Source organism: Cuculus canorus, chromosome 8, assembly GCF_017976375.1.
Source record: "Cuculus canorus isolate bCucCan1 chromosome 8, bCucCan1.pri, whole genome shotgun sequence".
NCBI lineage: Eukaryota > Metazoa > Chordata > Aves > Cuculiformes > Cuculidae > Cuculus > Cuculus canorus.
Window position 1 is genome coordinate 23,600,516 of NC_071408.1, and position 13,133 is coordinate 23,613,648.

The window sequence follows — 13,133 nt, forward strand, 5'->3', positions numbered from 1 at the left end:
ACTTACTCTTCCACTATTATTAGCTTTACAAGTTTTATCAGAAGTAAATAAAGAGAATAAATTATAGTATTTGAAGTTTTACTACTAGTTATACTTGAATAAAAATGCATGTGCACACATCCATTCAAACGCTGTATTCCATTTTTTTTTCTGCTTTTTAAACCAATCCATTTGGATGCTGCTGCCAACATCCTACCTTCTGTTACATGACTGAACAGTTACTTCAGTCTCCCTGATTATATCTGGAAATTCTAAAACTATAAAATCAGTTCCATGTCAGGGAACATCAAGTATAGAAAAGCTTAACCACATCAGTGATTAAAAGGGAAAATAGAGTTGTTCCATGCAAGCACAAAAGCAAGTGTTCAGATTTGAACCACCTAAAATTTTAGCCTATTATCAACATTTGTTTGTAAAAACAATTTCATATTTTCAATAAAAAGGCAAACTAAAAGCATTTTTAAAGATTCTGTTGAGATACTTGTATTTTCTACATTTCTTTTAAGATCTGTCTATTTCTCATGGATTAATTCTAAGATTACTTCCTTTTTGTTTAATAACTTTAATGATATGAAGTTCAGCTGTCTTCCTTTGTTGCTAGGTAACACAACAGTGGATGAGCTAATGATGAGGCTGATGGCTGCAATGGAGATCTTCAGTGCCCAGCAGCAGGAAGACATAAAGGATGAGGTGAGTGTTGAAAGTTACTGCAGATACCTACTGGCTTCCACACAGCACTGGGGATGTAAAATTAACTAGATGTTTCTCTAGCCAGTGCAGTTGCGTATGATGTGTTTTAGTGTTCCTTCTATCATCAAAAATTAAAAATTCTAACTATCCTTTGTGTATTTATTTGAATATCTCTCAAAACAAACCCTCCTCCTTATTGGTTTACAGTCATTTTCATTTTATTTCCTTTTTCTAAGTATTAGTCATGAGTGACTGTTTACATTTCCAGCAATTTTATAAAGCTTAATATGCTCATACAAGGAAATAACAATCATTTTTTTTTCCCAATCTTCAAGTCATAGGTAGAAAAAAAAAATAGATTAGATTGGTGTATCTTAAATGTATATGTTTAAAAGGGGTTTGAAAGGAATGATAACCAGAACTACGCCAGTACTGAATCACCATTCAGAACAACATGGAATGGGTAAGTGATGACAAGACTTTTCAAAAACAGTGTTTCAATTACTTAGAAGTAGACACAGTGAGGTGTACAGTTGAGAGATGTTTATCTGTTGCTCTATAAATTGAGAGTGACATTTTGAAGTAATGAAGTACTTAGTTAGGAATTTATAATAATAGATGTGTTGCCATTAAAGATTATTCTTATCCTGCTTTATAGACATTGATTGACAATAATTCACTAAACACATTCTTCACATTTAAATCTTGTGTCTCATTAGTATGAGATTTACTGATTATGGTTATAATTATTTGGAAGCACGGTATCTGCACAATATCTGTAGTTTATTTTTCCTTCTTTATTTATGCTACCTCTAATTCACTGGTAAAGAAATTGACTTCAGTTTTGATAATACTGAACACAAATTTTAATATGAGGATTACACCAAAATCCAAGACCAAATATAATTGAATTTTTTAATTGCATTTTAACTGGAATATGTTGAGGATGGGGTTTTTAATGCTTTAATAAGAAGGTAAAATTCACGTTACATATGAGCTGCAGGAAAGGTTCAGAGCTGGAAACTATAAAAGCTGATTGAAATGAGGAAAACAGGATGAAAGGATATAAGGGCAGAGAGATAAGACTAAATAAGACATAGAAGGAACTAAAAGTAGGAATCACATGATTGGAATAGGGAAGGGAACAGGAGCCTTTAACAGGAGACCAGAACAGTTGTCCAGAGTGAGGTAGGTAAGGAGAGAAGAAGGGAGAGTGACGTGTCAGATAGTGATAAACCTGTCATAGGAGGATAAAACCAAGTAGGGTTGAAGCTGAGAAAAAGAGTGAGGGAGACAAAGCTTAAAGAAAGAGGAGACTCGGTAGCTTTGAGGCCATGATCACAGACCTGGGAACTGGCTTCTGTGCCCTGAGCTGCTGTGGGTCCTTCCCTGGGTAGCCAAAACCAGTGACAGTCCAGTAATGTATGTCCCCACAGCGCAATACAGATGCCTCCTGACTTCTTACTCTTAGGTGCTCTTCTTACTCTAGGTGTGTAGGGAGAATGGAAGATTCATATATTATATATTCCTTTAAAATCTTCCTTTGCCCCTGTCTTCTGTCAGTCTTCTTTTCTCACATTTCCTTTTGGTTTTCTGTCACGGCGAGTACCAGTGACATTTCTTCCATAAAAGGAGTTTTTTCTAACACACTTTGTCATTCAGAAAACTAATGGAAAATTTCATAAACTTTTGGGGCAGGGTTACAGGTGCAATGCATTCCCTACACAAATAAGATATTTACTTACACCTTGGCTCTACTTGTTACAAGCACACTGAAAAAGGCGGTGATCTCAGACACTTCTGCCATTGAATCAGGAAGTTTAAAAACAAAAAAATAACCTCACTTTATGAAATTACTTTTCCAGAAAGAGAGTATTTGACAAGCTGTCTGCACTCAATAGAGGGCTTTAGCCTGAAAAAATAATATTGTCTTTTTGTGGTTTACTACATAACATAGAGCTTTCTTGTAAGTCTTGTACTTGACAACGTCAAGTGTTCAAACATCAACACCTTTTCTTTTTAAGATCTCATTGCAGTTGGTGCAATTTTTTTCCCAAATATTACAATAGCCAACAGGATACAGAGTCCGGTTTCTGTTACTGTTTTCTTAATAATAACAATAAGTCATCATAAAACCACAAGAAGATAAGCAGAAAATTCTTTTGTGTTTTAAAAAGAGAAGTCATCTCTATAGCTTTGCTGTAAATAGAAGTGTGTGTGAAAGCGCAGTAGAACTGGAAACACTTGTAAATAACAGCATGAAATCATTAATGAGTCAGTTTATGCCACTGAACTTCTCCACTTTGGATTTTGAATGTGCATGCACATGAAAGCTTCCAACACAGCTATTGCATAATTCTGTTTAGCACAGCATGTTTTGCAGTGCCCTCTGATGGTTATTTTGCTATAGGATGACTGTTGCCACAGCCAGCTAGTGGTACAGGTGTTCGCCGTGATGCTGGCTGGAGCTGTTCAGGCATCGCTTTACACTCAATGTCACTGATCATTGACTGACTGTAGGCAGGATGCTCAGAACGGCATCCCCAACTTTTCTCACCTGAACAAAGCAAATCACTTCATTGGTGGTAATAGTATGGTTAGCTAAATCCTGTGCTTTTGTATCCATGTATTAGTAAAATTTACCCGTGTAGCCTCTTAAAATTTTAATCAGGCAAATTGGGTGCATATTTTGAATGTCAAGTGCTAAAACACCATCGTGTAATTAGCAATTGGATTTAATGTTTCAGTTTGTGTATTGTGTTTGATTAAGCTTTTTCTTACATAATCTCCAAAGAAATACCTTAAAAACATTGAAATGCATATGTGTACTCACAGTAATCCAACATGCCTGTCTTGAGGTACAGTGGTGTCTAATGAAGGCACCCATTTTTTCTCCTCAGCTTTCTTAAAGGGAGATCAATCTGCCACCCTGTTCTTTTCCCTGTCCCACCAAGGCTTCTGGGTCAGTCATGAACTGGGCTTGTTGCTTGCTGCCTGTCAGCTGTGTTGACCAGATGATGTTGCGGACACCTCCTGCCTCTCTTGGACCACACTGTTGACTGCTGTTGTAGATGCATAGTCTAGCTGTCATGTCGTCTGTTTTTATAAGTTTGCTGCTTAGATTGCCAGAGTAACAAGCCCCAAACAATAAAATACAATCAGCAGCAGTACTGACGTTGTGTTCATGTGGGACTTCAGATAAGACTAAAGGGTGGGTTCAGTGGCATGAACAACAGGAAGACCAGCTGGCCAGGACATCATCCCACCCTTGTCCTTGCAGTCAGGTCTAAGGTCTAAAGTCCAGTGTCAGGCTGTGTGTGCAGATTTGCTCTGAGGCTACGCTGCTGGTTTCATACTTTTGATGGACATATTCTCCTTCTCTAACCATTTTTGCTCTTCTGGCCCACACTACAAGTGTTGATAGTTCAACTATTCTTCAGGCAGTGGGGTTGGGGATTTTTGCAAAGAGGAAATAAATGCCACTTTCTCCTGTAGGCAAAAGAGGGTATCTCGGAGCAGGGACAGCCACCCTCTGCCACTGCTGATCAGGGTGTGAACTGAGATTTTTCAGGGACTGACTTTGAAAAGAGCATGTAGTATCAGTTCCTCTTAAGTGTCAGTGCCTGGTGCCGGACTTAAGAAAACAAATAATAATTGTAAAATATTGTACGCCCTGGAATGTCCACTTTTAAGCACCCTGTCAGCTTGCTTACTTTAATCGGATCATTAAATAATCATCTCGGTGTGGCATGATGGGTCCACATAGATCCGAGTTAGTTCCTTTGTGAGATTAATGTGAAGAGATCCGTGATTAAATCCTGGCATCACAATGCAACACACCTGTTCTGGGCCGATCCTAAATATTTTTTCGCTATTGCCTGAGGAGGAGGCTTCTCAAAGGATTACAGTAACACTTTTTGACAAGCTTATACAGGGTGGAGCTTCCATGTAATGACAGGGCTCATTTGATGATGTCTCAGTAATGCATTCTTTTTATTTTTGCTGTCAACATTTATTACTGTAGAAGCATTGACTGTTACACAGCTGGTCCAACTTGTCCACATTTAAGTAACAGTAGGTCTCTCATCGTGTTTATTTTTGCTGTTACGCAACACTAGCACTCCTGCTCTCAGATTAGACTTCAAGGTGGAATCGCAATACCTACAATTGCTTCAGAAACCTTCTTATTTTTACAAATACCAACTAAAACTTTCAATTCACTTTAAACTATGTCTGTTGACACACTGTTCTGTTTTGTGTAAAAAAGAGATACTTAAGAAATTTTAAACTGGAAATCGCTGTTGTAAACTGACTGCAGATAAACTGTAGAAAAATGTAGAGCTGCAGAGTCACCATCTTTGCGCTCTGATCCTAGGTGACATCTCTTATTCCTAGATACTGCTGCAGTGTAAGGAAAACATGGGTCCTTCCTAACCATTATCTGGATGGCGATTTTAAAAGATACATTAAAAAAAACCCCAAAATGCCAAAATAGCAACATCCATTGGCCTTCTTTTCCCTGCCACAGCTCTTTGTAAGTGTGCTTGCACGACCTTCCCAGCACTCTCTTGGATTAGATGCAGCTTTACTGGCCAAATATTATTTTCATAACCTTGCAGTAAGAAGTCTGGTGTCACCGTGTCTTCTTCCTCCTCTGCCTCACTGCTGTCAAAATGTAAGGGGTTTCCTTCCTTTTTTTATATATGATAATGTAACAGTTTGAGCTTCCAACACCTTTTCCTCTCTCCTCTTCTGAGCATTGTGCTCTCAGCCCCACAGGAAGCAAAAGAGGGCCGGTCCTAGTGCATATTCTCCTAATCTGTGTTCTGTGTTTTCCCCCATCAGACTGCTTGCTTTTCTCCACTCTTTACCAGCACCTGTGTTCTCCAGTTGGAGATGGCCTAAATGCTGTCGTTGGCTATGCAGGAGACCCCTGCAAGTTCTGTTTAGGCACTGAAGCTCACTTAAAATCAGTAGAAATTAGGCATCTGAATGCCTTTGATAATCTCTGTTCCATCTAACACTGTCATGTGTATCATGGAATATAGTATTTGCACAACAGGAGTTATGAGAATAAATACATGAAATTCATTAAATTCCAAGGCACAAAAGCATTATGGTGATGACAGCCATCTAACGAAGATTGTGATATAACCCCTCAAAAAATCCAATTAGCACATTTACTAATTATTACTAGTTATAACTAATTAAACTACAGTAATCAAAATTTATTTGATTAAATTTTCCGATTTTGTGTTTGTAATATGATAGCACCCCAAACGATCGGATTCCCAGTGTGCAGTGCACTTCACTGCACTGACGCACCGGCAGAGATGACTGCCATCTTCAAGAGTTTATAGCATAATCTGAACTTTGACAAAATGCAAAGTAATGAGAGAGGAAAGAAAGAAGATAAAATGAAAACGTCTTTAGTTCATGTCAGTTTTCAGTTATACGTGTTGATGACCCCAGTCACTGCTTGGATTCTCTTAATGAACAGCAGCTTTCCCTGCTATACACCCCAGGGTGAGTAGATGTTGTAGCAGGACTGACTGGCTCATTTCCCGTGGAAATTCACAGCAGGACTGCTTCTTAAAGCTATTTGGTTTGGGTTTTGTCTTGTCACTTGAAGTAATTCCCAAAAAATCAGTATCTGGAACTGGGCTTTCACCCTTGGATACAGACAGGCAGGATCCTCCAGTGGTTCTGCATTGTTGTGTGCCCTCAACCTACCCTGTCCTGCCTCTCCACACATGGTTCTGCCACCACAGAAACATTACTATGCTTTGTCTTCATCGTTCTCATGTACTTAACACATTCTGTGTACACTTTTCCCCCCCTGTATATTCCCATATTCATGTATGTTTAAGTTATACAATGTGCAAGTCTGTCATCTTAGTGAGTCAAATTAATGCCTTTCTTGCACTGGTTTGTTTGGACAAAGGGGTGTTTCTCTTTAACGCTCCCATGAATAGCCTTAAGCACTTGCAGATTTTAATTCCAGGAGTGGTTAGTGAAATGAACTGTCTTTCAGATAAGCATTCAGCATTTGTAAATATACCTTCTTTTCTTTTTTTTTTCTTGTAACAGCCATTTACTCACTGATGCCCTGAGAAATGTCTTCTGCTCATGGTTGTCTTCTCAAGTTCTGTCTCATCTGGTTTTACTTCACAGTGAAACTGATTCCAAAGGGCAATGGGGAATAAAGTTGAACATATCCCCCTGAGTCAAATCAAGTGCAAAAGCTGATTCCTGAGGTTAAATCATTAAATACTACCTTTTAAAACAACAATACATTAAAAATAAAACAAAACAAAAGGACCAGTGCTGACTCCAGCAAAATATTCCATCAAGAAAGCCAGATGTATTGTGTATTTTTATTGCATATAGAATCTGCAGGTGAATTGAGCGTTACTATTCTAAATACAATCAGGAATCCCTCTTTTTCATCATGTTGCATCTGAAAATGTCTGCTATTAGATGTTTCAGGAGTAGCTTCAAGAAATGGTTTAGGGAATAATTGTTGGAGTTATCCTAAATTTATTCTTATCCTTATCTGTAAATTTCACCTAGACTTATAGCTCTGGATATTACTGAAGAGAAGGTTTTATCTTGTCTGTTGTAATTGTCTTGTGAATATAAACATTCACTATTTTTGTTATGACTTTGCATCTGTGATAGCAAAGAGAATTCAAAGCTGAAGGATAGATTCCATGGATAAACACAATTTTTTTAAATATCAACTTTCCATCTAATTAATGTCCCCCCTGTTGCTGCAGTGTCAAAATGGGAAAGCAGAGATCTGCGACTTTCTCCCTTTAAGGAGCAAAGCAGAGTTGTCTCCTCAACTTGTACCCCAAGCCGCTGGGGTGCAGAGGGTTTATAATCACAAGAGCCTTCAGTTGCTGCAGTGCAATTCAGAAATGCTCTGTAACCCTCATTTCTGATGAAGACATTTTAAATGACCCAGGATAAGGCATTGTCTGCTTACACCTTAGTTTCTTGAAAAAGGAAGATGGCAATCTTGCCTTCATTTGCAAAAATATTGTGGAGATGGATTTATTGATGTTCAGTTCATGTTCCAGTTTATGTTGAGTTCAACAGGAAAATTGTCAACTACTTCAAATTTTGTTGATGGATAACACTTATGACATTCTTTAAATTAATTATCAGTGATATGACTATTCTATTTTTCTTCTGATGTTCTGTGTTAGTACAATGAAAGATTCTCTGCAAGATATTTTCTTATGCCTTTCCTGTCACCATTATGAATTTTCTTTTGTCGCTTTCTGGTGAACTTGAGTTATCCTCGTACTTTGTATGGTTTCTCTAGAGGAAGAGATGACTGAATTAACAAACTGCATTACAAAAAAGAGAACTGCTTTATGTAATGTTTAAAATTTGTCCAAGGTATAACTTTGAAGCAGAGAATATTACAGTTTTGCCTTAGTTTCCATAGTGAAGGTGGTTCCTATCACACGTGAGCAGTATTAACAAGCCACAGAAGTAGGTACAGTGAGTTTGTAGGATTACATGTGCTGAACTAAAGAAATCTAGATTCCAGATTGGTTTTTAAGGTCTGTGTCAGTAAGAACAGTATTGTTTCAATGCAGTGTAAAGCTCAGTGGCACAGTCATTTACTTTTAGATGTGGCTCACATATTTCTATGAGGACCAAGCAGTCATGCGTAGTAATTCTCTACATTCCTGACATCTTTTTCATAATCCACTTTTAGGATGATGATAACTGTGATGAATAGGGAGGAAAGAGTTGGGGTTTTTTAATGCCTGGAATTCATGTTTAGATTCTAGTTGTAGAACCTATAGTGTCAGTGTTTTTTTGCAGTAGTTATTCAGATTATATAATTTAAACTGACTTCAAAAATTCTTCAGTGAAGCTCTCTGTAGTTAAATGAATCCCATGCTCATCACAAGTAGCTTCTAGTAACTTCCTGGTGTTTCCTAGACAGCTTGTAAAATGTAAAATAAAAACCTGTATCCAGTTTCCAGTAACTCTGATTAGTTTATAAATTTAGTGAGTTTTAACAATTTTTATAAATCTTTATTTTTTTCTTTCTGAGAGTTGATTTTGATTTGGGTTGGAGGGTTTTGTAGTTTTTGGTTTGTGGGATTTTTTTTCCTAAACTAAAGGTGCTGTGTGTAAATTGATAGCAATCTTTGATGAAGGGAAGAGCCTGCAGTTGCAGGAGTTGCATCTGATCCTTCAGTTTTCATTTAGGTATAACTGGACTTGTGTGACCTTTCAAATTCAGTTACTGTGGGGAGTTAGGTGTGATATATGAAGTCGCAAAATGTGAAAGTTAAATAGGTTGTCTCTGAAATAATTCATAGTAGTTTTTAAATGCTTGTCTTCTTGCTGATTACCTGAAGTCATCATCCTTTAGTAAGCTGATTTGGGAAGATAGTTTTGGTTCTCACCATAAATTTATTGTATGATTATAGAATGTCTCAGTGTAGATAGTACAAACCTTTTTCCTTGTTATATTCCGTCTGTGAGAAGGGTAGGGAAAATCTCTGTGTCTTCAAGAAGCTTCCCTTATTTTTGAATAACAAAAATCAGAGCTGTTCAATTAATTCAACCCCCCCTCTTCTCAGTAATTACAAATTAATATAGAGTAGTTTCTGCTATCAGGTTTTGAGTGAATTTTTGAAGATATTCCATGAGCATAGCACATAAAGCTTATCAAGGTCTAGAGAAGCAAGGAAAGGGAATGGGTTATTCAGTGGTTATTTTCCATTTACATTTTACAAGAATTACTTCTACTAATGTCTTAGCTCTGCTGAATGAAGTGATGGTTTCTTTATCTTCTGTGAATGAAGTTCAGGACACGCTGATTGTAGAATAATGTTGGGTTCCAATTCTATAAGGAAGAAGAGTTTCCTCTAAAAAGATATTGTTACTTTCCATCTGGAGGTTGTATACCTTCTCTTGCAATTTGTCCTTTTCTCTTGTGGTCGCATGCGACTTCAGAGATTTTTAACGACTGATATATTAGAGTTTTGGTTGAGGGATGTCTTGGCATGTTTGCATGACGTGATAGTAACAAATAATGTATGCTCCTCTCATTCTGAATTGAGTTTTTTGCCAACTTTTGTGAAGTTTTGGGGAGAAAAATAACATAAGCAAAATGATGTCTTGATGTGGGATAAACCTTGCAGATAAATGAAAAAATAAGCAATTCTTCAAAAAGCAGTAAGTAGTAGACTTTCATTTCTATGAAATACTGGGGACAGAGTACCCCGGTATAAGTGCTGTGTTACTGGGAGCTGCAGATGACGGTGCTGAGCCCACCAGCAGTCCCACAGCTTTTAGTAGGGCCCAGTGCAGCTTCTGTGTGTCTCTGGGAGGATTATAAGATGTAAGAGGAGTAAACACAGGGGAGCAGACACTACCTCTAGCTCCAGAAGCAGAGTATGAAGCTGTTGATTGTACATTTTGCTTTATCACACATCACTTTGGTGCAGTTATTCCAGATTTCAGGGATATCCACTTCTTGGTCCTCCACTGTGTGGATGATGCCTCGCTTTGGCACTTGCATATTTTTAGTAAACCTTCATTTCTTTGCGCTGTGATTGTTAATGAGGTATTTTGCTGGGTTTGTTCTCTTGAAGTTGGCATGCTAACCTCACATTTCTTGTCTGCCTGCATCTGCATGTATGAGACACTTCAGAGCAGGACTTGCTACTTTCCCTTTTTTGTATAATATTCAGCACTGTGAACTGAAACCTCTGGGTGATGTTGAATATCCATGACCAGAGATGGATCCTTCTGAGTGCTTTTTTACCAAGGAAGGACCTGGGAGCAGGCCTTCTCTTGGAGGACAAGCCTGTACCCGCTGTCAACCTGAGAGGAGAGCAAATTAAAACCGGCCTTGTCCTCTAAACCATGGTCTGTCCTTCCCTGTTACGAGGCTGTCCAAACTGTTGGCCACAGCCATGATAAGGACAGCTGGACAGAGAACCTTGGTGCCACATGCAGCCCTCAGGCCAGGGCTTGGACATGCCAAAACCTTACATGACAATCAAAACACAGCCTTAGGTAAGTCATAAATTTTAAAGTCAACGTCACCCTTGAGGCGTTTCTGAACTCATGTCTCCCAGGAGTAGTTAGATGAGTGAGGCAGTCGAATATGTTGAAGTCATTGAGGTTAAAGAGCACTGGTGAACATAAAGATAATATGTCATTTTGTTCCACTGTTTGTGGATACTTTTTTGTTTATTTTCTTTTTTTTTTCTCTTTAGGATGAACGTGAAGCCAGAGAAAATGTGAAAAGAGAGCAGGATGAAGCATATCGCATATCACTGGAGGCCGACAGAGCGAAGGTGTGTGCAGGGTGAAGTGATCGTGGGAATGCTGGGACAGGAATCTCTCCACAGCTGGTGAAATCTCTGTGGTGCAGAGGACTGCCCGCCTTCAGTTCTACTCTTGAGATGAGAGGGTCACTATAGGAGCCATTATTGCCCTCAGTGGATAGAAAATGGCACCAGATACAGTCCCTAGGGGTAGACCTGACTACATCTGTTTTGCTAAAGTGGTCCTGGCCATGCTTGTTAACAGAAGTTGTGAAAGAAATGACAGCAAAAGATCACTTAATAAATATCCTATTACTTTAATTAATTTCTACAGAAAAGCTGAGAGGTTTCTTTACTTTTATGTAGCTAAAGCATATCGTTAAACACAGCCATGGAAAGTGAGGTGATACATGTGTGATTGTTGTTTCTGTTTATTAGAGGGAAGCACAAGAGAGAGAGATGGCAGAGCAGTTTCGCTTGGAACAGATTCGGAAAGAACAGGAAGAAGAACGTGAGGTGGGATGTTTTACCTTTTCTCACAACTTCTGGGATTCATGAAGGTTATGGACATTGCAACTGTCATTCAACATGTAACTTTAATTCAAAGTGTACTTTTTATGTGAACAGCAATATTTTTTTAATTAACCTCTTACTATATATATAAAACATAGTACAGCTAAATAATTTCCATCCACTGTTTAATAACTTTTCTGCTGCACATCTGGGGCACAGTTACATCATCTGGTTCTGAATTACAGCCAGATAGGCCTGCTAACAGGAGCTTCATAAATGGTGAAATCTTTGGGAACCTCTAACCTTGTTTCTGCAGGCAGTCCTTTTGAAAATATCATACTGTGGAGCTCTTTCATTTTGACCGGGAAGCAGCACGAAGCCTAACTGCAATTCCGGTCAAATAAATTGCCAGATTTAATATGAGAGACAAAACACTTACAAATTTGTGTTCTAAAAAAATCCAAAATCTATAAAATTTGATTTATGGTATATTTTTAATTTTCTAAGCAGTCTTCTACAGAATCTTCATTAGAATGAAACTTGTGTTTAAACAAACACTTTAAATCTCTAGACCTATGTAAGAAAACAGAAACCATGTGCTGTGACGAGTACTGTTCCTCAAACTCTTTTGCTTTGTAGATTCTCTTGATTTTGTAGATTCTGACGTCCCAGTGCCTGTCAGAGGTGGCTCCTGCAGCCTCTTTCAGGATCTAGGCCAGCTCCTGTCCTAGCTGTGTGTCTCTGTAGGTATTTTCCTAAAGTATCATGTACTTATATTAGTGACTTCCTCTTTTTCAGCCCCTGGCAAACAGAACGTACAGTAAAAAGACTGGGGTACAGCCAGGTTTCTTCCCCTGGAGTCCCACCACATTTCAAAGGATAGGCAAAATAGAGAAAGTCATTAAAATATTTTCATCTCTTCTGTGAAGTTCTTGAAATATAAGTCCTTACAGAACTGCTGTGAAACCCTTGAACGAAATTTTCAAAATAAAAGTGATGTTCACATGTAAACATCTTGACTGAAATCATAGTTGATTGGGGCTTGTTATTTGGCATATGAGAGTCTGTGGGCAAGTTGCTGGTGAATATAAAGCTATTGAATATATATTTCCTGACAGTATTATGTAAAATATAAATAAACTATAAATATTGAAAATATTTATTAATTTATATAAAATATTATAGTTCCAGTATTTTTCATGGACTTCATGTAACTTATTTGCTTTGACTGTCATGGACTATGGAGATTTGAAATTTTGAATTATATTCTCATTTAATTCTCCACTTACTTGAAGTCCTTGGAACTCATGGAATCCTGATAAATAACAGCCTTGCTCGTTCCTCCCCCAACTCATGACTTAAATGTATACTTGACATTTCAGTCTTGTGTACTTTGCTGATGTATGAAAAAATTGCATTATACAACTGCAAAAAAAGTTGGCTATCAACACATTTATTATTCCCTGAGATAGACCAAATAAACAAACTGTAAGAGCAATGCATTTGCATATATATTTTTTGTCCAAGATAATTGCATTAAAAAACCTGAAGAACCTTTTAAACAGTACTGCGTTGTAAATACTAAATTCAATCCAAACAGTAATATTCGATGGCTTG

At 37.8% G+C, this 13,133-nt stretch overlaps 1 protein-coding gene across 2 annotated transcripts in view; it reads left to right on the plus strand.

Moving 5' to 3' along the window:
* Positions 1 to 13,133, plus strand: part of FAF1 (Fas associated factor 1) — a 176,387-nt gene that overhangs the window by 144,389 nt on the left and 18,865 nt on the right. For both annotated transcript variants that reach the window (XM_054072454.1, XM_054072453.1), the window contains 3 exons: positions 602 to 690; positions 10,953 to 11,033; positions 11,442 to 11,519. In XM_054072454.1, coding sequence (XP_053928429.1) covers positions 602 to 690; positions 10,953 to 11,033; positions 11,442 to 11,519 — 248 coding nt within the window. The remainder of the gene's footprint in view (positions 1 to 601; positions 691 to 10,952; positions 11,034 to 11,441; positions 11,520 to 13,133) is intronic.